We start from the raw sequence: 26,741 nt of genomic DNA, 5'->3' as shown, positions 1-26,741 counted from the left end.
TCTCTGAACACAAGATGTCTGATTGCATTTACTCCCTTCCTGCACTTAGTGGTGTGACAGAGGCAAAGGGATAGAGATAGCTTTAAGCCATCTTTGCACTCCCATGGGCCATTTAGATGGGCCTACCCAGCCCCCAGTGTAAGTCAGAGCAATCTCAGCGTTGCTCAAATTTACATTTTGCTTCCCACGGCCCAATTTGGGTCTCAAGAAGCAGAGAATAGCTGTAGGGCAGTGCACTCACCCACACCCTGGCACGTCTCTGATTCGCTCTGCACCAGGGGCACAGATACAGAGTTAGCAATTTCCAAGACAGGAGCAGGGCATGAGATTGTAAACTCTTGCGACACGGAGGGTGTCTAGCACAGTGGGGCTCCAAAAGTGATAGGGGCTTTTGGGGGCTAACACAGTACACAGAAATAAATACAATGATAAATAAGGAGGTATGTAATAGTGATAAGTAGATTCTCTGTAAGGCAATGGCAGACTGATTGATTTTTTAAACAAGTCATTTTCTGGCTGGTTTCAGTTTCTGATTCTCATGCACTAGCACAAAGCTGCAATGTGGAGGTTACAAAGACTGCAGGCACACTGTTATTTGTTTCTCTCTCCTGTGTTTGTTTGTTTGTTTTTTCAACGGCTTCCACTGGAAATAGAAAATACAAATAGCAGGGAACCATTTCTACTGGCCTGAGTATTCATTACAGGCTTGTTTTGAATAGAAATAGGACGTGGGCCTAGCTTTGCCTGACAAGTGACTCTTTAAATAAAAACAAACAGAGAGAAGAACAAACAAACTGGCCTGGATTCTGCTTTGGGTTATGCACCGGCAGGTCACTGAGATTGCTCCAGTTTCTCCTGTGCTGTTTGGGCTCTCTGCTGAGGGCAGGGGGCTGGGGATTTCAGTCCGTACTCTCTCCGTATCTACAGGAGCACAGGACGGGGGAGTGGGTACAAGTGGGAACCTAGCTGGGGGGACACCCAGAATCCTGCTCCTCATAAGCCTTTCAGGCAAGATGTGGGGGAGCTTTAGCATGGCCGGAGTTGGTGCAGAGCCCAGAAGGGGTGCGGGTGGGTGGGGATGAGGGTGTTGCTAGTGGCACCTCCCTAAAGGAAGTATTGTAGCCATGCCTTCTAGCAATGCCCCCGCCCGCCTCAGTGCAGGATGCCTCTGAGTATGCTCCGTGGGGAGCAGGGGGCGAATCCCTGCTGCACCCCATTGCAGGGTTTCCAAGCCGTGATCCAGCAGTGGGTAGGTGGGTGTGAAAGAGAGAATGAAACCAATAGGAGGCAGAGCGAGAGGGGGGAGAGACAGAAGGGAAAGCAGGAGGGGAAGGGAGAAGCAAGGCTGGGCAGGGAGGAATGAGACGGGGCAGGAAGGTCCCACCCCACACAGGATCCCTCCCTCTCCCATGCCTTTCCGCCTGGGGAAGGAGGAGACCTTTGGTTGTGTATTTTTTTTTCCCAGCATTCCCCAGGCCACCACTCGCTAAACCTCTGTCTCAAGCCACTCCATCGCCATGACAACGGGGCGAAAAGGAACAGATGGTCTCAATGAGCCAAATTCCAGTTAAAGAGGGAGGAGGGGAGCGGGGAGGCACTGGCTGGAGAGGGGGAATTGTGAAATGCTCAGTGACACAGACACCCCGTCCTGGCCATCGCTCCACGCTCAGCCGAGCATGCGGTGTCGTCCCAGCAGGGCCAGCGGCTCCCTGGCCCCTCTCAGCAAAGGAGGAGACTCAACAGGCGTAGAGTGATCCCTGGGGGTCTCATGGCGAGGAGGGCACAAAAACAGGGGCCCGACACACCCTGCCACGGAGAGAGAGACAGACACACGCGCCGACTGGAAACAGGCCCACACAGACACACAGCCATGGGCAGCAGCACAGCACAGAAACCCAGAGAGATCAGAGAGACAGACACACGTATATACACACTGACATCACACACACACAGGTAAGACACACACAGAGACATGGGCAGAGCCCGCCTTCCTCCTCCCATCACAGGTGGTTACACTCCCATTGACGCCCACCCCATAACTGTGGGGCCTTCAATGCACCCTGGGAACAGGGATGCCAAAGGGACCAGGGGAATGGAGGTTGTCAGCTAGGACTGCCAACTTTCTGCTTGCAGAAAACCGAACACCTTGCCTCACCCCTGGCCCTTCCCCAAGGCCCCGCCCCTTTCCAAGGCCCCGCCCCCACTCATTCCAATCCCTGCTCACTCACTCACATGCTCTGCCCCAGCCTTGCTCATTTTCACCAGGCTGGGGCAAGGGGGTGAGGGCTCCGGCTGGGGGTGCAAGCACTGGGTTGGAGCCGGAGATGATGAGGTCTGTGGGGTGCAGGAGGTGGCTCCAGGCCTGGGGGTGGGGCTGAGGGGTTCAGAGTGTGGAAGGGGGCTCTGGGCTGGGGCATAGGGTTGGGGTGCAGGAGGGAGTGAGGCCTCCAACTGGGGGTGCAGGCTCTGGGGTGGGGCCAGGGATGAGAGGTTTGGGGTGCAGGAGGGAGCTCTGGCTAGGACAGGGAGCTGGGATGTGGGCAGGGGTGCGGGATGCAGGCTCTGGGAGGGAGTTTGGGTGTGGGAGGGGGCTCAGGACAGGGGGCTGGGGTGTGGGAGCGGGTTCAGGGTGCAGGCTCCGGGCAGCACTTACCTCAGGCAGCCCCTGGAAGCAGTGGCATGTCCCTGAGGCCCCTAAGTGGAGGCGCAGCCAGATGACTCAGGCCCCACCCCCGCAGCTCCCATTGGGCATAGTTCCCAGCCAATGGGAGCTACAGAGCCGGTGCTCGGGAGAGGGGGGTCAGCGTGCAAAGCCTCCCTGGCCGACCCTTCACCTAGGGGCTGCAGGGACATGCTGCTGCTTCTGGGAGCCGCGTGGAGCCAGAGCAGGCAGGGAGTCTGCCTTAGCCCCTCTGTGCCACCAACTGGACTTTTAACGGCCCGGTCAGCGGTGCTGACTGGAGCCGCCAGCAGGGTCCCTTTTTGACAGAGCGTTCTGGTTGAAAACCAGACGCTCGGCAATCCTATTGTCAGCAGAAGGACTCGCCTCCCTCCCCCACCCCGCCCCCGAAACAATTAGTGGAAAACCTTCCCAATCTCCTTAACCCAGGGGGGGACTCTGCCAGGAAGGATGCCAAGGGAGTATCTTGAATTTATCTGATCTCCATGATCTGGCAGGGAGCTGCCCAGGCCTGGGTGAGGTGTGTTGGGCAGGCCAAGAATTCCTTCAATGTGTAGACAATTCGCATGTCTCTCTGAACCAAAGCTTGTCGCCTCCAGCTTCTGGGGTGACTGCATGGTAGTGCAGCTGAGTCTTCCTCATGCTGAGGGGGCTGGGGACCAGACAGTCCGAGCCCGTAGGCAATCCCCGAGACCCACGTCCGCAGTGCAATGATCACCGCTTGTCGGCAGGGGAGACAGGCGCCTGCCTCAAATGGATTCATCAGAGCAGATGGGGGGCTGAATGGGGGAGGAAAACCAGGTCACTAATCTCCTCATGGATTAGCTGCTAGCCCAGTCGGTGGGGGGCCCCAGGGTAGTGTTTTGGATCAGAGAAGAGACAGGGAAGAAGCAGCAAAACGTTCCTGAGACTCACACAAACCGCAGCAAGAATTCAGGGCTGGAACAGATATTGCAAAGCCTGCCACATTTCCTTCAGAGAGCGCAGTGTCAGTCAGACATTGGCTTCTTCCTCACATCTGGGCCTAATTGGATTTGCAATAGTGGCTGTGCGGCTGTTAACAGCTGCTACGTTCCAGAAATGGCTGCATTTCAGCGGTGGACGAAAGCGGTGATCATGTATATTTACAGCACATAATCAGTTTCCTAAAGTCTATAAAGCCTCCCAGGCTCCTGTGCATTGCAAAGCATCCTATGTATAAATGTAAATGATCAACCCTGATTGTAGAGACTCAAAGAGCCATTGTTTCAGGAAAGAAAAAAAGAAAAAAAAATGCTGACTTTTCACTTTCCATCTTAATTTCAAACACTGGACAATGGGGATCCCTTGGATATGCGGATCCATCTTCTCCAAAACAATTGGGGAAACAATCTGTTTCCAGAGCCAGTCCCAGGGGGATGTCTACACTGCAGTCAGGAAGCGTGGCTGTATCATGTGCCGAAGTTCAAGATAGCTTTGATCTAGCTGCTGCTCCATTGCTAATGTCACTCAAGCTAGTCTTGATCTAGTCAGGGGTTCTCAAACTGGGGGTTGGGACCCTTCAGGGGGTCGTGAGGTTATTACATGAAGGGTCACGAGCTGTCAGCCTCCACCCCAAACCCTGCTTTGCCTTCAACATTTATAATGGTGTTAAATATGTTAAAAAGTGTTTTTTCATTTATAAGGGGGGTCGCACTCAGAGGCCTGGGATGTGAAAGGGGTCACCAGTACAAAAGTTTGAGAACCTAGGAGTTAGCTGAAAGCTTGCTCTGGTATATCTGCACACGTGACAATCACACCTCCTGATGGCAGTGTAGCCATACCCTGGAGTGGCTCATCATCACCCAACAGCATCCAGCTCATCTCCAGAGTGCAGACAAGTTCTGCAGCCAGTCTCCTCCTCTATAAGAAGCACACAGTTGCACTTGCAATTTCCTGGAGGCATTTAGCCCTAGTCGGGAGCAAGCACTGCACAGGGTGCCATAGGGCCCAACGGCTGGAATAGGGAATGGGAGCTAATGGGACTTGACCCATCTCCATCTTCTCATCTCTCCCCTCCGCTGGAGCTGTTCCCTCATCTCTGGCTCAGTGAACACAAAGATGATGCCCTCAGGGGACCAGGCGGACCAGCCATTTCACGCCCCACATGAACAGCAAAAGCTGGTCCCAGCCTCCCAACTGTCTCTCTTACCCTGCAAGCTCCGGTGAAGGGGGGTTTGAAAGCCAGCTTGGAGCCAATGACCTTCATGTTCAGGAGGAGAAAACCAGGAGCTGTACAATGACACGCAGGGCCGGCTTTAGGCCTATTCTACCAATTCCTCCGAATCGGGCCACGCGCCCAGTGAGAATCCCTTCCCTGGCTAGAGGCGCCTTTTTAATTTTTACTCACCTGGCAGCGCTCTGGGTCTTCAGCGGCACTTTGGCAGCGGGTCCTTCACTTGCTCTGGGTCTTCGACGGCACTTTGGCGGTGGGTCGGTCCTTCAGTGCCGCTGAAGACCTGGAGTGAGTGAACGACCCGCCGCCGAAGTGCCACCAGCCCCACGTGGTTTTTTTACATTTTTTTTTTTTTTAGTCATCCCTGCTGGGGCCCCATCGAAACTGTTCGAATTGGGCCCCACACTTCCTAAAGCCGGCCCTGATGAAACGTGCCACAGGGGCTGTCTGCCCCATAAGAGTCCAGGAAGAGCCTTCCAAGAATTGCCACCTCTGGCTTTTGATTATGGGTTATTATTAGCAGTTCCTCCTCCCCCTCCACCCTCATTTGTTCGTTAGGAGGACATTGTCTCATGTAATTTTCCACTATGCTCGGACTGCAGTCGAGCTCTCCAACAGTGCCGTTATCAGCACCTGGGCACGTGGAGGCTGAGGAGTGAACGGTTCATTCATTTCAGTCCCTGTGTGAATGGGAGACTCTGACCTTGGAGCATCCTGGCGAGGATCCGTCCAGAACAGGCCCGCTGCCTCCTGTCAGATTCATGCTCAGACGCGTCCTTCTCCATTTGTTCCCAACCACCTCCCCACCCCAGGCTGCTGCAGGCAGCTCAGACAGGCTTTGCCAAACTCCCTCCATGCTGCTGGAAGCCAGGAGAGCAACGAAGCAAGATGCTCTCAGGCTGCAGCAACTAACAACTTGCATCCTCCTGGACCAGAGCAGCTGCTAACAGGGGAGCCACGGAAAACAGATCCAACTCAATTCAAACTCTTGGCAGATGGGGCTGCTCCTGCTCACCTCCTCTATTGCCCACTGCCCGTGCCTGCAACTCCCTCACCTACACAGGTTTGAACCTCTCCAGCTTCTCTCTAAACTCAGCTGTTTTAGGTAGTGTTTCTACAGGGCCTGATCCTACTCAAATCAAGACCAACAGGAAAACTCTCATACAATGATGCAGAGTCACACTTCTCACACCTCACTGGCACACATGGCGAACCAACACAAGGTTGTTAGCAGACTTCCAGAGTCCCAATCCATTGCCTTCACCACCCCTCCACTGCTGGGGAAAGGCCCCTGCCCTTTTACACATGGGGTTCTGAGGGGCAGAGAGATTATGGGCTGAGTGCTCCGAATGTCTGTTCAAACCAATCAACATTTGGAGCCTAACTCCTCTGGAGAATTCAGTCCTAAGTTATACGCCGGTTTGTAGCACAGCTAAGTTCCTGGGTCCCACTGCAGTGCCTTAACCACAAGATCATCCCGGTTAATGAATGTTGGCTTTACTTCTGGCTCCCTGTGAAGATAAAGTTACATCCCAGCTTTCCCTGGGGCTTGTCTAGATTAGGGAAATTTGCATTGATGTAGGGCAAGCTCCAAATATAGATGCACTGCGCTAGTGCACATCCAGGCTGGCACGAGTGTCTTTTCCCCCATAACTCACCAATGGAGTGACTCCAGTGCAAATTTCCCTTCTTAGGGAAAGGGACCGACCCTGGAGACTGATACCCTCCAACCTCAGGAACAGCCTGGAGAGCAGCAGTGCAGGCTTCCCACATAGAAAATTAACCCATTTGACCCACCCCCTCTCCTTCTTCATTGTCCCATTTGTGTTCCTCTTTTCCTTTCATGTCTGTGCTAACTCTCCCCTCCATCGCTCCTCCTAGATCAAAGCTGCCTCTGCTCCCTGTATTACAAACATAATTCAGCTGGAAGATAAGAAACTCTCCAGCAGGTCTTTATTAATCCCACAGAAGGCTGAAGTGAGAGGAGAATGCAAGGCCTGTACAGCTCAGCAACACCAGGACAGGGGCAAATATGCTTTGAAACCAGTTCAAAAAGGAAACAACCATTCAAAAAAGTCCCTTTCTTAATGCTCCTTAAATCTCCTCCCCTCCGACTCCACACCAGGGTTTCACAATAACCAGCTTGGAGTCAGCTCCTGAACAATACCATCCCAGATTTCCCAGGAGACACCCAGCATGCTGAGGCAGGACATTTAAGCAGCGCGGGCAGTCCTATGGAGACCTCCACCCAGGGAGGGTGCATTGAATAAAGCTGCGTCTTCTTTACCCCAATACTGAGGCTCGATGTATTAATTCCAGCTTCCTGGGGAGCTAGGACACAAATCTCCTTTCCGTGCATCCTGACAACAATTTGTGACTCCCTCTGGCAGACAGCATATGGCTCCAACCCCAGCTTTGCAAAGCACACGCTTTCCTAAGGGGTTGCCAGCTTCTGCATACCCTGCCTTCCCCTGGAACACTGCAAAGACCCAGGCGCAAACACAGCTCCACATTGGCAATGGGATGTCAAGTCCTTTCTCCACCACCAGGCTGTGAGCTCAATTCCAGCTTGCACCAGCAGATACCAGTTATCAGCTGAGCACCTGCGTATGCATTGAGGGTAATGGTCTCAGACAGGCACCTACAGTGCTACTTGCTCCCCTTATGTAACGAGCTAGCCCCCATTACCAGCTGGGCACTGCATGAGATTTGATGCATTTACCCTCAGAACCCCCCCGGGAGGTAAGGCAGGGCTACTGTCCCCATTTTACAGATGGGAAACTGAGGCTGAGAAAGGCTAAGTGACTTCCCAAGGTCTCACAGAAAGTCTGTGGGAGAGAAGGAAATTGAATCCAATTCTCCAGCTGGCAACCTAACCACTAGGCCATCTTTCCTGCTTTGGCATTCTCAACAGAGAGACCCAGGATTGAGTGGGGCATGGGACATGAACTCCCTCTTCAGCCCTCCAAATGATTTCTCCAGTTGAGGGTCAGTGGGCAGCTGTCAGAAGCTGGCCCTGTTGCTGCCTGTTCCTTGGCTAAACGGCTGGTACCTTTCGCCAGCCCTAAAAATTCCTATCAAATATTTACTTTAAACCACAAATGAGCTGGCTGCAAAGCAATTGAGTGTAAAATCAACAGACCCTTTTCAATGAAACACAGGAGAAATATAATGGACCAAGTTCATAACCCCCGCAAAGACAGTAGAGTTAGACCAGAAAGAATTATTTGCTCTGTTTGAGAACATTTGCAAATTTACCTGCACTAAACAGCTTTCTACCCTGGGAATTCCCTCTGCAGTGAGCTGGCTGATCTTTGCAGGTCTCAAAAGAGAAACTATTTTGGCAGCTTATTTGTGGTACCAAAAAGGATCACCTGTCTCCATGCTTTACAAATTTCATCCCATTTGTATTATACTAGCACCCACTGAGATCAAGGTCCTTTTGTGTTAGATGCACAAGACTTCCTGCCCCAACAAGCTTATAACAACAAGGGGAGGGGGGAAGGATTCTTATCAGCAACCCATTCCCAGATGAGGGGCAGACAGAGTAAGTAATTTGTCCAATTTCACACAGGGAGTCGAGCAAAGCAGGGATTAAACCCAAATTTTCTGCGTCCGAAGACATGGCTTTAACCACACGGCTAGCTTTCCACTCTGAATACAAGTTGATTCAAGCATGATGCCAGCTGGCATGGAGCAGAAGGCGTTGCAAATATATTGCGTGCTAAGATGCCAGGCAATCATTTTGCAGGGAGGGCAGCAGCTGGATGTCAGAAGCACGAAAAATATACTTCAAAATAAGGCAGTTCGTTTCATACTTCTGGAGTGCTGGGGAAAGGGCTCAAATCGATAGCACAGCAAACTACAAATTGGAGTCCTCTCCTTAGCCACTGAGCGGGTACAGCTGAGACAGCATCTGTGCAAACAACTTCCCAGTCGAGTCCCTCGCCTGCATGCCTCACTGAGGGGCTGCCGTGAAGCATGAGGGAAAGCTCTCCCCCTCACGGTCCCTTCTGTACTTGGCCTCTGGGCCCTGAACCCGGGAGGCAATTGTGTCTGAGCTCTGGACACAGCTGATTGGAAAGCAAACTGCGGCCTGACACACTCAGTTCACATAAGCCACCGAAAAGGCTCTTTACGGTAACAGCTGGAGATGGGTCTGAGCCACGAACTCTGGTCTGAATCCAAATGCCACCAAAGTTCAGGGGTGGTGTTTGGACAGAATTCAGCCAGGATGCCCTGGTCGGGATTTGAACCAGGAGGGTGACTTCTACATACAGGGGGGGCCCATCCCTCCCTGTGGGTTGAAGATATAAACAAACCCTTCCACCTCTCTCCAACTCCTCAACTGTCCGTGTTCTCAGCCCCACGCTCCAGGGACCTCTGGCGATGGTACTATTGGATCTCCCATATAAAAGTGGGATCAATGCAGTTGTCAGGCTATGGTTGCGCTGTTCCTGCTAATTGGTATTACAACAGGCAGACTGCAGCTCTCGCTCCAACTCTCTGTTGCTTGTCATAACGTAATCAAAATCTCTCTTGCTCTCTCTTTATCATGGAGCGTGACGGGAGCAGAGGCTACGGCAGCTGTGCGGCTTCCAGAGCGCACGGATCCTTCCTTATCACAGAATCGTAGAAATATTGGGCTGGAAGGGACCTTCAGAGGTCACCAAGTCCAACCCCTGGCACTGAGGCAGGACCAAGTAAACATAGACCAGCCCCAACAGGTGTGTGTCCATCCTGTTCTTAAAAACCTCTGACAGGGTTCCACAGCATTCCTTCGAAGCCCATTGCAGAGCAGAACATTTTCCTAATATCTAACCTAAATCTCCCTTGCTGCAGATTGAGCCCATTACACCTTGCTCTACCTTGGACATGGGAGAACAATTGATTAACGTTCTCCTTCTAACAGCCCTTCACATACTGTCTTCTTTCCAAAGAGGCCCAGTTTTTTTAACCTTTCCTCATAGGTCAGGTTCTCTAAACCTTTTATCATTTTTGTTGCTCTCCTCTGCACTCTCTCCAAATTGTCCACCTCTTTCCTCAAGTGCAGAGCCTGGAATTGGGCACAGTACTCCAGGTGAGACCTCACCAGTGCCAAGTAGAGTGGGACAATTACCACCTGTGTCTTGCAAACCTCCAGCTCCTTTTCAGCAGTGCTCCCACCTACCTACTTATTCCTCATTTTGTAGTTGTGCAATTGATTTTTCCTTCCTTTTTTTTTCTCCTTATGGGGCCCGGGACTGTAGCTTTATGAGCCTTTCACCTCCAGAACTCCGGGCTCCATCTCAGAAGTGAAATGAGTTTGCTGGTCTTAACTTTGTGCCAGTAGAACACTGTCCGTATCACAATATTGTGCTGCGCCCCTGGCGCAGCTGATGGTCTCTGCTCGGGAAAGGTCCTGAAGATTGGCATAACGGGGGGGCGGAGGATGAAAGTCAGGACTGAGGTGCATTGACAGAGCTTTGGGGTGTGTACGCCCAGGACTGGAATAGTAGTTGAGAATGTGATAAGCACTGGCAGAGCTGGGCATGGATAATCTAGGACTGGCATAGCAGGGGGGCCTGTGGGTCAGGTTTGAGGAGCATCAATAGAGTGGATCATGGAGGAATCTAGGACTGGCATAGCAGAGGGACCTGTGGGTCAGGTTTGAGGAGCATCAACAGAGTTGATCATGGAGGAATCTAGGACTGGCATAGCAGGGAGGAGGTTTGAGGAGCACTGGCAGAGCTGTGTGGGAGACCACAGGGCAACAGCAGGGCGAGCTGCAGGTAGGACTCAAGTACTGTACGCTGGCAGAACTGCACGTTGTCCTCCCTGGGAACTGTAGGACATTCCAAAGAGAGACACTAAGTTAGACCAACAGAGCTGGGTGGGATCCCAGGGCTGGCCCAGCAAATGATGCTGCAGAGTGGAGTTGGGCTGCAGAGGCAGTACTGGGGAGAGGGAAGGCAAGGACTTGAAGAGCAGGGGCTGCAGCAGGTCAGGGTGGAGGTTAAGCTCTGAGCATGTCTGCATTGAAGCTGCTTGCCCCATGCACGGCGCTATTATTATTAATATCACGATAGCACCTACAAGCCCCAATTAGGTCAGTGCCCCATTGTGCTAGGCACTGTACAAACAGAGTAAACAACCCCAGCGAGCTCCCCGCTAAGCTGATGAATGAGCTCCTTTCCAGCACACTCCTTCCTCCCTGCCCACAAGCAGCAGCCTTCTTCTCTGTCTCTCCCGCCCTGAAACACTGGCTCCAGGAGGCTCAGCCGATTTACGTTGGTTGGGTGATACCTGGCAGGTGATAGACATAGAGCCCAGGATTTGCTGATTGTTACCAAATGGCAGTTACACAGGGCTGAATTTCCAAGACAAATGAAGGATCAGCAGCCCTGGACCACTCAGCTCTCCAGAGACTGGCCATAAACAAAGCTCAAATAATTGGACTGCTTAGGCCAAGATGCAGCTTCTAATTATTCCTAGGCTCCCACAAATAAAAGGAATAAATCCTTGGATGGTGCCAGGCTGGACGGTGCTGGAAGCTTATTTTCCACATCACTTGAAAGCAACTATTATAAATCGCACTGAAAGATGCACCTCCCTGGGCTAGCCATATTTTTAACTCCAGGAAGGAAAAGCACATTTTAGTATTTACACCACAGGCAAAAATTTGTGTTTAAAAATCATACATTCCTGCTGTGCTGAGAAAGAAAGAAAGAAAGAAAGAAAGAAAGAAAGAAAGAAAGAAAGAAAGAAAGAAAGAAAGAAAGAAAGAAAGAAATCAGCTTCTACAGTTAGATGCCTGGAAATATTATACTCATGAAATCTACTCCTACCAGCCTCCCTCCGGAATGGAGTGAAAAAATGGGGACCCTGTGAGGCCAGGTAGGGTTAGGGAACTTTCACTGAGATCGCTGATTCAACTCCATTCTGTGTCAGTAGCAAACGCAAGTTGTTAACATCTGACTGCGGGTGGGTAGCCTACATATTACCTTTGTTCTTAGTAGTGCTATGCACTGAACGCCCAAATGAAACTGAGGCCCGTTGCAGCAGGTGCTGTACATACTCGTACTGCGTGACAGTCTCTGCCCTGAGGGGCTTCAATCAAAATAGGCAAGACAGACAAAAGGTGGGAGGTGAAACAGAGCAGAAGTGAGTTGCCCACAGTCAGCAGTAGAGCCAAGAATGGAAGCCAGGTCTCTGAGCTGCTAGGCAGGACATCTATTCACTAGACCACACTGAGTGTAATGAAGGGGTGGGTCTCAGCCCAGCTCCCAGCACAAGGAGGTGCGTGCATGTAGTACCAGGCTCAGCACCCTGGTTGGCTATCTCGCCAGATAGGCCAAGGACTTCTAGAGGCTCCTCTTCCTATAATGTGTAACTCATCGTGAGAGAGATAAGCCAGACAAAACCAGAGCACTGTTCCCCCTGGAGATCCCAGAGATTTTTCTCCTCCTGAGCATGGTCCCATTTCTAATTTCCCGTCCAGTCTCATGCACCAAGAACCCACTCTCCCATCCCCTTTGCAAGTGGCATGGTGTGGGCTGTGGTGTTATCCCTTTGCCTCCATCCCATGCTCACCACTGCGGTGTCCTGCCCACGTGAATCGAAGGAACTCGTCAGACATCGCAGCACCAATCAACCCTCCAAACAATATGTCTCTAACAGTCACAGTGTACTGTGATCCCTCCCTCTGGAAGGAGATGCTGATAAGTCTTCCCTGTGCCTTTAATTCACATCTCTAGAGTCAAGCGTGAGTCACATATGCTGGGCAAGTTCTGCTTAATTACTAGTGGACAGTAAAAGCATCGCTAGGAAATTCACACTCAGGGATCCTGCAGTCTCTCTCTCTCCCCCATTCTCACTAAGCAGAACATGCTCCGAAGCTGCCTTGGTTGATGCTTGCTACAAAGACTGCATTGCCTCTGTCCGAAAGGCATGGTTTTGTTACATCCCTGCCTGCAGCTGGAGCATGGCAGCTGGCGTGGGAGGGAAGAGGGCTCCTGCAGATGTCACAAGCTTTAATAGCACACAGCAAAAGCGTGATGACCATGGAGATGAGCAAAACTGTAGGCTTCGCATGTGTAGATAGACGTGTGAACAGCAGTGGCTGCAGATGTGCAGCAGTGCACACACGCAAACACGGAAATGCGTGCAATTACAGGGACCAGCACAGATGCATGCAAGGAGTCAGGGCCAAGCACGTGGGAAACATGGGTGTACATGCCTGAACATACGCAAACAGGGAGACCGACACGCCTGCAGCAGGCCCAAACATGCCTGCATATGTGCAAACAGGGAGACAAAAGTGGTATTTAGAAACATGCATGCTGCTATGTCTGTGCGCTGTTTCTCTCATACACCCACACAGACTCCCTTTCCTCCAGCAATATCCCAAAGGGCAAAGCCTGGGGCTTTTCTAATGGCGTAGGGAAGTATGTGCCTCTTCCCTACGCCACATGGAACCCTGCCCCTGGCTTGGGAGCCATGTCACTAACCATCATAGATCTCTGGGGTTTGGATTTGTCAAAGGTTTTGCTCCTTCTTTAATGCCTTTTGCCCCAGGATCTCAAGCCCTTTACAGTCATGAATTAGTCAACTTTTACAGAGCCTGTGAGGCAGGAAGAAGATCACTCCAACCACAGCTCGAACTCATCCAGCTCTGGGGTGGAGCGCATCAGCTGATTAACAGCCCCCGGCCATGCTACCAAACAGTTTGGAAGAGGAAGTGACAAGGGATCTTGTATCCCACAGACACTGCAGAGGAGATTGTAGTAGCTGATACCAGTTAGCATTTGACAAGTATGCCAAGGCTGCTATGCAAAGTGTCATGGGATGCTGTGGCGGCTGCAAAGAAGAGGGCTCTGGCCTGACAATGAACAGCCTGTTTGTTGTTTCCATTGCAGTTAAATGTCCAGTGGACTAAATCCTCTTCCAGCCCAGCTGCACCATCCAGCATCTTCACCTGTCAAATGGCTGAGCTCCTGTTCCCCTGGATGAGGCTATACAGACTGGGGAAGTGAGATCCAGAGAACGCATCTTTAGCCGTAAACTCTGTGCAGACGCCCTTTTTGTTTTGTGTAGCACCGACCTTGGCTAGGGCCTCTAAGCACCACTGTGATACATTCCTTACTCTTCCTCTGTGCCTGGCACCCCTTGTACATCAGTAAATCCACCCCGTGAGTCTACCTGAGAGCCAGCTTGGGGCCATTCTTACTCTGGGGTGCCCGAATAACAATCTGATCTTTAGTGCCTAGCCCCAATGGAGGGTGAAGTGAAATTTCAGGGCAGAAGATGGCTCCACTGTTGCTGTTTGTACACAGCAGGTTTGGGTTTGGGGGTTAGTTATGACTCCACAATGTGCCGATAACACACCCGTCCCAAGCCCTGGGCGCAGTAGGGTGGTTTGTTTTGGTTGCTCAAGGACAGAGCTAAGATCATTCCTCCCCTTGTTTCCTTCCTTGCTGACACTGTTTATCTCACAGGGAGCTCAGTGCTGGTGAAAGGTGCTGGACTGACTGCCCTGGAGATGAGAATCCTCTGTTTGTCCACAGAACAGCTGGGGAGAGGGTTGCAGACATCCGACCTCTTCCCTCTGCTATGTACCAGGGGCCCTCTAGCCACATTCCCCATGCCCTTACTCTGTACCTAGGGCTTGCTGGCCCCTTATAACTCTTATGCCCTTCTCTAGCCTTTCTTTACTCTCTAGCCTGTATCCATTTGTTCTCCATGCCCTGTGGAGACTGGACAGTGCTCCCTATCTTGTGGCTCATCCTCCAGGGTCTGTCCTCTGTTCCTCACCTATGTGTCTGTTATAACCTGTGCCTTATCTCTGGGATCCTACATTCTATGCCTGATACCCTGGCCCAGTCAGCCTCTGCTTAGACCGTAAAATCCCACAGCCACTAACTAGTCTCTTCTACCCGATAGCTCTGGATTGAGTCCCCCTGACTGATGTCCTGGCTCCTGCATCTCATGCCCTGAGCCAAATCTACGTGTAATGGATGGCATGTGAATAGATGGCACATCATTAACGTCATCTACGCCACAGAGCACCAGCCACAGGGGGTCTCACCAGTGGATTTTGCAAAGAATATTAAGATTGAACCCAGAGATGCTGCCAAGCCAGACTCATGAAGTGCCCCATCCCTGTGCGAAAAGCTGAGGGGTTCAAAGCAGATACACAGAATGCCAAGACAGAAATCTATTGGAGACAGTAACCGGAGACCCAGCCTGAATCTGCCCAAAACAGCCACGGATTCTCTTTTGCTCCCTCAGCGGCTGAGTTCTGCGTTTTCAGCCTCGCTTAGAAAACAAGGCTGTTTATGCATTTGGTTGGCCACATGGCGCTCGGTTCCAGTCCCTTCGCCTCCCAAACAGACATCCCATTGTATCTTGTACCGCTGTCGCCTGTTACCAGAGAAGAAACGCTGGATGCTAGCCACTACCCGCAGGATCTCTGGACCTGTCTGTCACTCCAGGATGTGTCTCCAATCAGCCGGCTCGAAAAGAAAAGGACAACGGATCCCTCAGTGGGGAACAATAAATTCCCTAGGTCCGGAGAGTCAAATATGCATCAGACATACTGAACTACAGAAACCCACGTCCACCTGAGCTAACAACCAGAGTAGGGGACCCAAAAGTTCCATCTCCACAGGGCAACCACCTGTGTTTAACAAATGGGCGAGAGGGTGGGTGGATGACCTCCTGGAAAGAAAGAAAGAAAGAAAGATTAAATGGTTTGGCTGCCCAGGAAAGAGGACTGCAATAACATGCATAAGCCCAGGTAAAGAGGGGCTTGGAAGAAAGGATGGAGAAAGAGGAAGAGATGCAGCCACTCCTCAATATACAGAGGCTTACTGGCACCTGCTGTTGCCTAGATAGGTGGCTTATATGGCACACGGTGCTGCTTCAAATCAATGATGTGATTCGAGATCCCTGTGCAACATCCCAGCACAGCAGAGTGGGGTCACCAGCCATTTCCTCTCCCAGGCTGCAGCAGCCTCCCCTGCAGCATATGCCCCTATCAGAAGGAGGAAGGCAAAGCAGGGCATTGCAAGAGCAGGAATTACTTCTTAAAATGACCCAGATCCTTTCTCTCAGCGGGCAAGGCTGCCAGGTGGATTGCTCCTTCCCTAGATCTCTCCCACCCACCCATATGGCTGACGAGAATTCAAAGAGCCACTGAAAACATCCTCGACCGGGACTGGCTCTAAGCCACGGTGTGTAGGGTAGGAGCAACGGGAGGGTCTGGAGCAGAGTGGGAGAGCAAGGCAGAGCCTAGTGGACAAGTTGCGGAAAGACCATTGTCCGTGCCCCCTTGCTGGAGCTGTGTCCTGGAGCATCAAGCATGTGGAAGGAGGGGAGGATGGAATCTCAGTGGGCGCCGTAGGTCTGGGGTGGTAGACCCGCGCTGGAGGGTCCAGGAATGGAATGTCAAGCCGTGTCGAGTGTAGGATCAGGGTGCACTTGGGGTGGGATGAGGCTCATCTTCATTCTGCCTGGATCTAGCCGATAACAAGTGTCCCCCACCCAAATATTGTCTGGATGGAGGGGAATATATTCCTCGCTGAGTGCCAGCATCAGAAGGGACATCTTGTAAGGGGGAGGTGTCCCTGATACAGACAATTCCCCTCTCAGTGGGATCTGGAAGGGTAGGAAACTGTGAGCCAGATCCTCTTCTGGTGTCAAGCAACCCACTCACAGCAGAGGCTGTGTCATAAACAGATAGTTAAGGGTTAATGTCTCTTTTACCTGTAAAGGGTTAACAAACAGGGACCCAAACACCTGACCAGAGGACCAATCAGGAAACAAGATACTTTCAAATCTGGGTGGAGGGAAGCCTTTGTTTGTGGGTTTTGGGTTTGTGCGTTGTTCTCTCAGGGTCCTGGACGGGACTAGAGGTGCAACCAGGTTTCTGCCAATCTCCCTGCTGCAGTCTCTTATCTATTCAGAATAGTTAGTTAGTAAAAAAGGCGGTTATAGTCTTTTAACTTGTTTTTCTTATTTGCAGATTTGTACTTGCTGGAAGTAGCTTTAATTGTGTTTCTGCTGGAGAAAGCTTCTTTCTATTGTCTATAAGCTAAAAACCCTGTATATTTACCATCTTGATTACAGAGACAGTTTTTATGTTTTTCCTTCTTTATTAAAGTTTTCCTCTTTTTTTTAGAATCTAATTGATTTTTTTTGGTTATCTTTTGTAAGACTCCAGGGAAGGGAGTCTGCACTCACCAGGGAATTGGTGGGAGAAAGGAAAGGGAGGAGGGAAGAAAAACCTGCTCTCGGTGTTTATCTCTGTATCTCTCTCCGGGGAAGAAGGGAGGGGGAAGGGGTGATTCAAGGAATTGAATTACGGTGGTCTCCTAGGGTACCCAGGGCGGGAAAGAGCTGGGAGAAATAAAGGAGGGGGAAGGAAAATGGTTTATTCCCCTTTGTTTTGAGACTCAAGGAATCTGGGTCTTGGTGGTCCCCAGGGAAAGGTTTGGGGAGACCAGAGTCTATCAGGCGCTCTACCTAAGTCCTGATTGGTGGCAGCCTATCAGATCTAAGCTGATAATTAAGCTTAGGGGAATTCATGCTAGTACCCATATTTTGGACGCTAAGGTCCAGATTTGGGAATTATACTATGACAGGCTGAGCCCCTGTTCTAAAGTCCGCTGCCTCGTGATACAGATAGAGCAGGGAGCTTCAGCCACGCCAGGGCAGAGAATCGGGAAAGAGGGAAGAAGAGAGAGATGGCTGACACCCCTGTCCTACCCACAGAGTCACTCACTGCTCACTACTTAAAAGCCTTACAGTAGCAGCAGAGAAGAGCAGTTGCTGCAACCCCTCTGGGACCAGCCTGTGCCAACAGGCTGTCCCAGCCCCTGAGATGAAGAGGAAGAGAAAAGCAACTGCGAAGGAAGTATAGGGGTTAAACTGCCACACTCCATCCCTCCTATCACCTGCAATGCAGCCCCAGAGCCAGGCACATGCGCCCATAACACAGATTGGTGCACGTAAAACGGGCAGCGGCAGGTTACGTACCCACTGGGCTCAGCATGTGCAAGCATTGCTCTCTGCTTCACCCGCAGTTTGTGTCTGGGACAAGCGCGCATTTAGTGGCTGCGAGGGTTGAAAGCCAGGCCCTTAAAACACAGGAAGAGTAACTCAGCCACTGGAGAGGCAGGGGAAGGACGGACGGAGGTTTGACTGGCCCCTGCACACTCTCACCTGCTGATTGAAGGAGCTCACTGCTCCCTCTACAGCAGCTAAGGCTGGAGTTTCTTTTCTGCTCCGGAGCTGAGAGGTTCCCTTCATGCCAGCAGCAAATGTGAAAGTGAGCAGGCCCCATTCTAACCTGGTCTAAAACCTTTGTCAGGACAGGCCAATGGGCATCTTAGCTAGACATCAGGAGAGAGGTCTGGGCATAAAAGCAGCTTAAGGAGGAGTGGGGGGATATAGTTGCCAGAGGTTTCCTTCATCAGTTAGATGGGTTTTCACTTGATAAGGTGATATGGGCTACAGAGCTTTCACTGCAGCCAGAGAGACCCTGGGAGGGCAGGGACTGAATTTGTGGCTCTGTGACCAAGCAAAACCTGTTTCTCAGCTGACATGAAGAGGGGATGGGGAGAGGATGCAAACTGCACGCTGGCTTCTGGCACCAAACCACCAATGAGCTGGGGAGCTGGCTAGAGCTAAGCTGACACATTTGAATAAGAGAACAGTTCTCACGGTATTATCTGATTAGGAACCAACTGCCCCTCCCTGGATTTCATCTGTGCCCTTCGTACCAACAAACCCAACTGGCCTGTGCAGAAAGACATACGGACATGCAAGCGCACGACTCTTGTACATACATGCACACACCTCTGAACATGTCCAGACCCCTGGATACACACGCACACCCACAGAGCATGCACATATACCGCTGTATGCACACTTGCATAGACGTACATATGTGCATACACGCAAGCATGAAAATACACATACACTCATAGACATTTGTCTGTGTGCGCACCCACTCTCATGGGGTCACCGCTGCAGGGCTGGTAAAAAGCACTTTCGCATATGAGCCCGGGATAGCTATTGGGGAGTATTTGCAGGATTCCCACCACCATCTCACCTGCTTTCATTACTAGCTTTGGCTCATCTGAGCAACACACTGGCCCAAATCTTATCACCCCAGAGAGTGAGCACCTTTTAAGGAAACTCTCCCAAACATCCTCTCTTGATCAGGGCAAAAGGAATTCTCAGTGGAGGGTGGGGGCTCCCACCACAGGACAGCAGGAGAGACAGCCACGGCAGGGGTAGCTAAAGTCAGAAATCAGAGGGTAGCCGTGTTAGTCTGGATCTGTAAAAGCAGCAAAGAATCCTGTGGCACCTTATAGACTAACACTTATGTATAACACTAACAAAACGTCTGTTAGTCTATAAGGTGCCACAGGATTCTTTGCTGCTTTTAAAGTCAGAAACCTTCATTGGCCCAGTGAGATCAAAGAAGAGCTGCTCTGACCAAAGAGCAACAACTTAGCAAGACGGAAGCGTGCATAGCTGCCATTTGCTAGAGAAAGTCAAGGGGTCTTGTGTGTCCACCTGAGGACTTGCAAACTCATTCCTGCAAAGCTCCATGGACAACCTCCTTCCTACTGCTCTGTGTCCCAGAGGGCCAGCTCTCCCTCTGCTCTGTTCTGTGTGCCTCACTATGTAGCTGCCCCTTCCCCCAGGCCTGGCTGCTACTGGCTGCACTCCTGCAGAAGCCATGCCTGTTAATGACACAGTGAGTTTAGAGATGAGTGAATTTCCCTAGGCTACAGCAAGGACGTGTCACTGAGGAGGGGGCAGTCGCTTCTGCTCCTCCCCAGCAACCTCCTCCCTCTTTATCTCATCTCTCTATCTAGATTCAGACACCACACCCATCTGACTGATTATGTACTCACTCCAACAGGAGAGCAAAAGGGAGGCGCCGTGGGGGCCACCTGCTCATCTGGGGTGGGAAGCAGGTCACTGGAGCTGGCATGTCTGATTCCCGGTGTGACTCAACTCAGGAGCGAGAGGTGCCCGAAGGATGGTTCTCAGCTACCCAGTGCTTCCCTGGAAACTAGGTTGGTGCCAGCTGGAACGATCAAGCCTGAGGGAGAGCCAGCCATGAGGAAAAGCCTGCTGGACCCTGCCAATGACCACTTACACTATTAACCACTGGTTAGTGATGCCCCTTGCATTCTTCTGAGATGAGTATCCCATCATGCCCTCTCTTCCTAATCCTGCTTAGCAGCCCCCATAGTGTTTGCCAATGGTTTCCCATTAATTTTAATACCCTGGTGAGGCTGGTGATTATTATAACCCCATTATCCAGATTGGGGCAACTGAGGCAAATGGAGGTAAAGAGGCTCACCCTACAGTCATGCAGACTCAGAGGCAGAGCTTGGAAATAAAACTTTGGAGTCCTGTTCCTGGTCTCCCCTGCTCTAACCAATAGTCAAAAGTGGTTTCCACCATGCAGTGACCGCAGAATAGCTGGGCTAGTTAAAGTTGGGTCGGCTGGATCGGCTCCAACTCCAGTTGGAAACACTCAACCCCTGGTGACACACACACACGCCCATAAATTCATTCCAGGCCAAATCTCGGTCGGTAAGTTCCAGTGCAATAGCAATATTAACTGAGAAAACAGCCGCAAAACACACACGTTCACTTCCCAAAATAGTCTGATCCAGTTGCTGTCATGCTGCAGGAGTGCACAGAAGAAAAAAATCTGACCAATGAATTTGATGTTTACAAGCGTCAGCCTTTTAGCAGATGCTTCATGATATTATTGCTACTCTTTAGATCGTAATATGGACCAGTCCCCTTTGGCCTCTAACAAAGATATACAGCTTTGGCATTGTGAATGGTCTGATGACAGATTCTCCTGAAGGCTGTGCGATCTCCTTGGAAAGGAAATGTCCCCTTGAATTGCAGTGAAGTCTCACATCTGACCTAGGGCCTCCAGGCCACACTATAACTTTGGTGCAACTTAGTCAGTGATCATCAAAGTACTTTGAAGTTGCAAATTGCCATCAAGCATGTCTATAGCTCCTCCCATCCGAGGACCTCAAAGCAACTTACAAACCAAGCTACGCCAGCCCCACTATGAACCCAAGAAGTATTACTGTCCCAACTTAAGAGAAGGGAATTGCCCAAGGTCCCATAGGAAAGCCTGTAGAAGCACTGGGAATAGAAATCAGATCTTCTGGCACCAAGTCACCCATATCAACCACAAGACTGGCAGTGCCTCGAATGACACCAGTTTCCATGGCAGAGAAACAGATAGTGCATTAGTACTTCTTAAACATAAATAGAACCACAACTCTGAAAATCTGCTGCTTAGGATCTTTCTTCTACAGCTTCCTGTGGTTTTGAATAGGCCGATTCCCATTAACATCTTTGAAGCTCTACACCACAGCCTGACATGATACCTGGTAATGGCTCCAAACGGACAGGAAAGCAGATTTGCATGGTAGACTGCAGGAGCCCTGAATTGAATCCGTTATGGGCGATTGAGCAGATTGCATTAAAGACAATTTGTGAAACAGATTTTTATAAGGGACTTCTTATGGCTTTTTATGGCAAGGAACTTTTATCTCCTTATAAGACAAAGCTAACATTATAAGAAGAGAGAGACAGGGAGGGAAATTCACACAGGAAAGGAACAAATAAAAAATCTGCATTGAACAGATGAGCAGTAAAGGTCTGACAGAAACACAGGAATGCAGGGAGAAGATAAAATTGACTCCTGATTTCATTGCATCCTTACTGGGTCCCATATCATTCTCTTCAGCAAAGTGGGGGATTTTTTTTTTTTTTGACCAGAGGAGTGAAAAAAAGCTTCATTTTGTGTTCTCCATCTCTCCCTGTCTTTTCCCTGACACCTCTGCCTCTCTGGCTCTCAGTGGCTATATATGGATAGCTTCATGCACGCGCTCTCCAGCTTTTAAATGTAACATCTCACTCCCTTGCAGAACTCACTGTGAACCGATGTTGCTGAGGTGAGCAGTTCAGTAAGATCCATAAGCTTCTTGGGGCTCAGGGACCATCTTTTTGTTCTGTTTCTGTACAGCATCTGGCACGCTTGAGCCCTGATCTCTGGCTGGGACTCCTACTTGCTACCAGAGCTGAAACTATCAACCACCCATGCTTCAGGGCACAAAGCAGTCACCAGCAGGGGTCAGGAAGGACTATATCGCTAAAGTGTTGCAGAATTGACTGTACGTTTCTCTCTGCAAATCAGAGCCAGGCTACCAGACTAGATCAGCCACTGGCAGGCTCCAGGAGAGCCAGAGGAGGGGTAGTAGAGTAGACAGAGCACTGATCTCTTGCAATATGGCAGGAGATGGGACTTCCCATGGACCCTTAAGTATAGCAGGAAGCAGGATACTGATTAGACTGAGGACTAGTCTCTTCTAGCACAGGGGTGGCAGGACAGGAACCGAAGCAGTGAATAGACAGAGCAATTGTGTTTTGCTAAGGCAATTCCTATGCTTCACTGGTGATTTCAGGGATAAATTATTAATCACAGTGGCTGCAAAAGCAAACCACTCATCCCTCTGCTCCTGCAGACTCATTCCATCTCCAGTACCTCTTGGCTGTGTGTGGGGAGCGTGACCTAGCCAATGCCCTGAATGGAAAATCTCCAAGGGCATCCACAGCAAATGATTTCCTGCAAAGTTTGAGCTTGTTTCCTGCAAGAAGCCACAGCTCAGAACGGCTCTTAAAATAGTCAATCCACCTGGCTGGAGGAATAGTGGAGAACGGTGACCTGTATAAGAGCCCCAGGCTGTTTTCACCCATTACCTTATTCCTCTGCAATGCACAACCAGCTCCTTTTCCTCCCAGGCAGGGGGATAAGGAGGGACAGATCCAGCTCTGGCTTCCCTTTCCCCTGGACTCTCCACCCTTGGCAGATCCTCTCTGGACTCCTGACTTTCAGCACCAGGCCTTCAGCAGAGTCTCACCCTCTCCCACATCCCTTGAGCTGGCCAGTCTTCGGGTTTGCCCATCCCTGATGCTCTCCAGTGGAGACAGTTCCCAGGTGCTTGTGGCCAGCTGCTGAACCGGCCCTCTGCCTTTCCTCACTTTTAAAACACCCACCTCTGATCCAGCTCCTCCCGTCTCCCCAGCTGCAATGCTCCCTCCCTCTGCAGCACGCCCCCCTGGGGAAGGGCAGGCAGTGGGGGCGCTGGCACCTGCACTCCCAGGCCCGGGCCCAAGGAGTTAAGCCCTGAAAGAGGGAATCTGTCGGCGTTGCCTCCCTAACGCATTTTCCAGCACAATGCACCGGGACTGTCCCTGCCCCTCACGGCCCCATCTTTGCAGGACCCCGGATTTACATTAACCCCTTTGGTGCTGCAGCAGGCGCCAGCAGCAACAGAGCCAGCCCAGCGAGGGCCATCTGGAAAGTGGGTCAGCCTATGAGCTGCCCTAAAGGACAGGGGAGAACGGAGCAGAGCCAAGCCACGCCTGGCAAATAGCTGCCCAGGGGTCGGTTCTCCTCCCACTTGCACCAGCGGATGGCTCTGGCTCGACACAGCTGGCCCCGGGCTCCGAACCAGGCTCAGAACCGTGACCCGCGCCGCTGGGGGAAGTTCCCTCCGGCCCCGGAACCACCAGAGCATCTCTTGGCTGCAGAATAACGCCGCTGGGAGCTTCCGATCCCTCTCAGAAAAGTGGGGGGCGAGCGAGCGCGCCCCAAACATCTGCGCGCCTCGCCCAGCCCTTTTCTGGGAAGCCTGGCAGCGCCAGAAGCTGCTAGAGCCAAGGAGCAAACAAACCGCCCCAGCGCCCGGGACTCTGGAGCCCGGCTGCTGCCAAAACAAATCAGCCTGTTGTTGTTTTACAGGCAAAGATGAGATCGGCCCGTTCTGCCAGGCGCCCCCCGCCCCCTCCCTCCTTCCCATGCGGTACCCCAGCCCACGCGGATGCCTTCACATCGGCTCCAAAGCTAGGCAGAAAAAGAGGCAGGGTCCCCACCCAGCAGCACCCCCACGCTAGTCACCTCCAACTTCCCTTCGCCCCACAGCAGCCCCGACCCCCCTTGCTGCAGGGAGCATGGGGCTGGGCACAGTCGCTCCCCGTTGCTCACCTGGTAAGAGGGAAGCCACCAGCAAGCACACTCCAGTAGTCCACGAGCACCCGGGGCATCTCGACTGCCGCCGCGGAGCCATCAGAGTTCCTGAGTCAAACCGTCCGGGAGCGGCGCGGGGGTTCAGGCGAGCGGCTGGCTTGGGTTTGCACCCTGCCCCCCTGCCAAAGGAAAACACCAACCCAGCCTAGGCAGGGGCAATAAATATCGGGTGCACCGCACAAAGCTGGAGGGACCCCTTAAAAATCCACCGACGGTCGCGGACAGCCTGGGGCTGCAAAGAGCTCCAAGCGGGAGCCCGGACCTGGCTTTTTTCCCCCAGCGGGCAGCAATCCCTCCTTCCTCCGGCGACCACGTCCTCAGGGGCAGAGCTCTCTCCCGGGGCGCCTGGCGTCCCCTCCTTAGCACCGCCGCTCCCTGGAACCAGGCGGAGGGCAGGTCATGCTCCCCTTCACCGCCTCCCCCTCCGGACCCTGGGGGCAGGTCGGAGCCCTTCACCGGGGAACAAATCCCACTGCAACCACGCAGGAGGCTGGGTCTCTCCCCCCGCCGCCCAGCTGGGCTTTGCAAAGAGGGGGAACGGGCTTGTTAATTTCCAGTCCACGTTGCCGCTGCGATCAGATGGTCCCAGCTTGGTGCAAGTTGCAAAGCTCCATGTCTTTGCTTCTCTCCTCCAGGAGCAGAGGGGAGGCAGTCCCCGGGCACCGAGATCGGCAGACAGCGGGCTGCCGGCCGGGGGGCTCTTTGGCACCGAGATTTTGCTGCGGCGGCGGCGGCTGGGGGGAAGAACTGGAGTCTCCTTGGAGCATCAGCACGGGAAAAGCGGGTCCCTCCCTTCTGGTCTCTGATCTGTAACAATGGAACGCGCAGACACACACTGGCGCGGCTCCGGATCCGTAACCCCGCTCCTCCGCCGTGATGTCAGCCCATGTAAAGCAGGAGGAGGGCTCAGCCTTAACCCTTTCCAGCCCCCACCCCCCCACGCCTCGGCAGCAGCCGCCCAGCCGTAGCCTGCAGCCGATCCCCTACTCGCAGACCGGGCTCTGGCTCGGTTTTTTTAGGGTTCCCCGAGTTCAAGTGGCTGTTGCAGCCGGGAAAGGCAGATTTAACATGCTCCCAGCCCAGTACTCAGGCAGTCTGGGCCCGATCCTGCTAAGGCACCATTAGCCCACTAGTTTCAACTGGAGAACCCCTCCACACACACACACTCTTACTTTGTTCTGGTTTGATATATTTAATCGCTCAATCATCCCATGAGACTGGGGTTCTGTGGGTTCCAGTGCTCTTGAGCAGTGGGACCAGGGGCCTGGGAGTCAGGATTCCTGGGTTCACCCACACATGCCCGCCTTCACCTCAAGCATTTCCCTTGTATATTGTTTCCCTCTTCCAGCAGCCATAGTCTGGCCTGTCCAATTAGACGGCAAGCTCCTCTGGGAGCGCCTAGCAGACTGGAGTGATGGATAAGTAACACAGTGATCTGGTTTTCCCTGCTGAGAGTCCCTGGGCCCCATTTTATCTACCTGTACAAAGGGGATACCCATGATAGGGATTTGCTTCACAAAGGGGCTGGATGAAGGCTGCAGGCCGAGGTTCCCAGCTCTTGGAGTCACTGGATGAAATCAGAATACTATGGTTTTAGCCCTCATGGATACAGAGGAAAGCCTGAACATGTGAACCAAGTATTATATGCCTGCCTGAGCTTGAAATAATAGCCCCTGTCACCTCAGTGAAGGGTGGGACTGCACTATGGGAATGAGGGACTGGGACATATCCAGATCTCCAGCTTTCTTTCATTTGGCCCAGTTGTGAGACTTCATTAACGACTGCAAAGCACTTGGTTGATAAAGGCAAACTCTGACTATTGGTAACAAGTAGAAATCTGCCCCTAGCCAGAGATAGCTCATCAGAGGGATGCAGTTTAGGCTGCAACCGTTTCCATATCCAATGGTAGAGAAGGAGCGGCATAGCTGGCATCATATCTGATTGCTTTTGATTTCTCTAACCCAATGGATCAGGTGCCTATTTTGCAGCTGGGTGAACTGGAGGTGAGATTTAGCGTGGGATTAAGCAAAACTCAAACCCACGACCTCTGAGACTGCAGTCAAGCCACTGGCCACCACACCTCACAATTGGTTTATGTATATACACACATACACACACATACTTTTATAAATATCCCTTGTTTGTGTAGGACCTAGACAATGTGCAATGTAAACAAAGGCCATTCTTTGAACATATTTTGTGTGTATATCTGTATGTAGTCATGCTGATTCAGAATTAGCATTTTTTGCATAGATTCATAGATTCATAGACTCTAGGACTGGAAGGGACCTCGAGAGGTCATCGAGTCCAGTCCCCTGCCCTCATGGCAGGACCAAATATTGTCTAGACAATCCCTAATAGACATTTATCTAACCTACTCTTAAATATCTCCAGAGATGGAGATTCCACAACTTCCCTAGGCAATCTATTCCAGTGTTTAACTACCCTGACAGTTAGGAACTTTTTCCTAATGTCCAACCTAAATCTCCCTTGCTGCAGTTTAAGCCCATTGCTTCTTGTTCTATCATTGGAGGCTAAGGTGAACAAGTTTTCTCCCTCCTCCTGATGACACCCTTTTAGATACCTGAAAACTGCTATCATGTCCCCTCTCAGTCTTCTCTTTTCCAAACTAAACAAACCCAATTCCTTCAGCCTTCCTTCATAGGTCATGTTCTCAAGACCTTTAATCATTCTTGTTGCTCTTCTCTGGACCCTCTCCAATTTCTCCACATCTTTCT

The 26,741-nt window shown here is 51.6% G+C and overlaps 1 protein-coding gene across 5 annotated transcripts in view; it reads right to left on the bottom strand.

The window, feature by feature from the left end:
* Window positions 1-24,831, bottom strand: part of NECTIN1 (nectin cell adhesion molecule 1) — a 163,405-nt gene extending 138,574 nt beyond the window's left edge. For all 5 annotated transcript variants that reach the window (XR_007769222.1, XR_007769223.1, XM_050922062.1 and 2 more), the window contains exon 1: window positions 23,962-24,831. Coding sequence is in view for 3 of the 5 variants with exons in the window: in XM_050922062.1 (XP_050778019.1) it covers window positions 23,962-24,043 (82 nt within the window). In the remaining 2 variants the exon portion in view is untranslated. The remainder of the gene's footprint in view (window positions 1-23,961) is intronic.
* Between the last annotated feature and the right edge of the window lie 1,910 nt (window positions 24,832-26,741).

Source organism: Gopherus flavomarginatus, chromosome 13, assembly GCF_025201925.1.
Source record: "Gopherus flavomarginatus isolate rGopFla2 chromosome 13, rGopFla2.mat.asm, whole genome shotgun sequence".
NCBI classification, from domain to species: Eukaryota; Metazoa; Chordata; order Testudines; family Testudinidae; genus Gopherus; species Gopherus flavomarginatus.
This window is presented reverse-complemented; position numbering and strand designations above follow the sequence as displayed.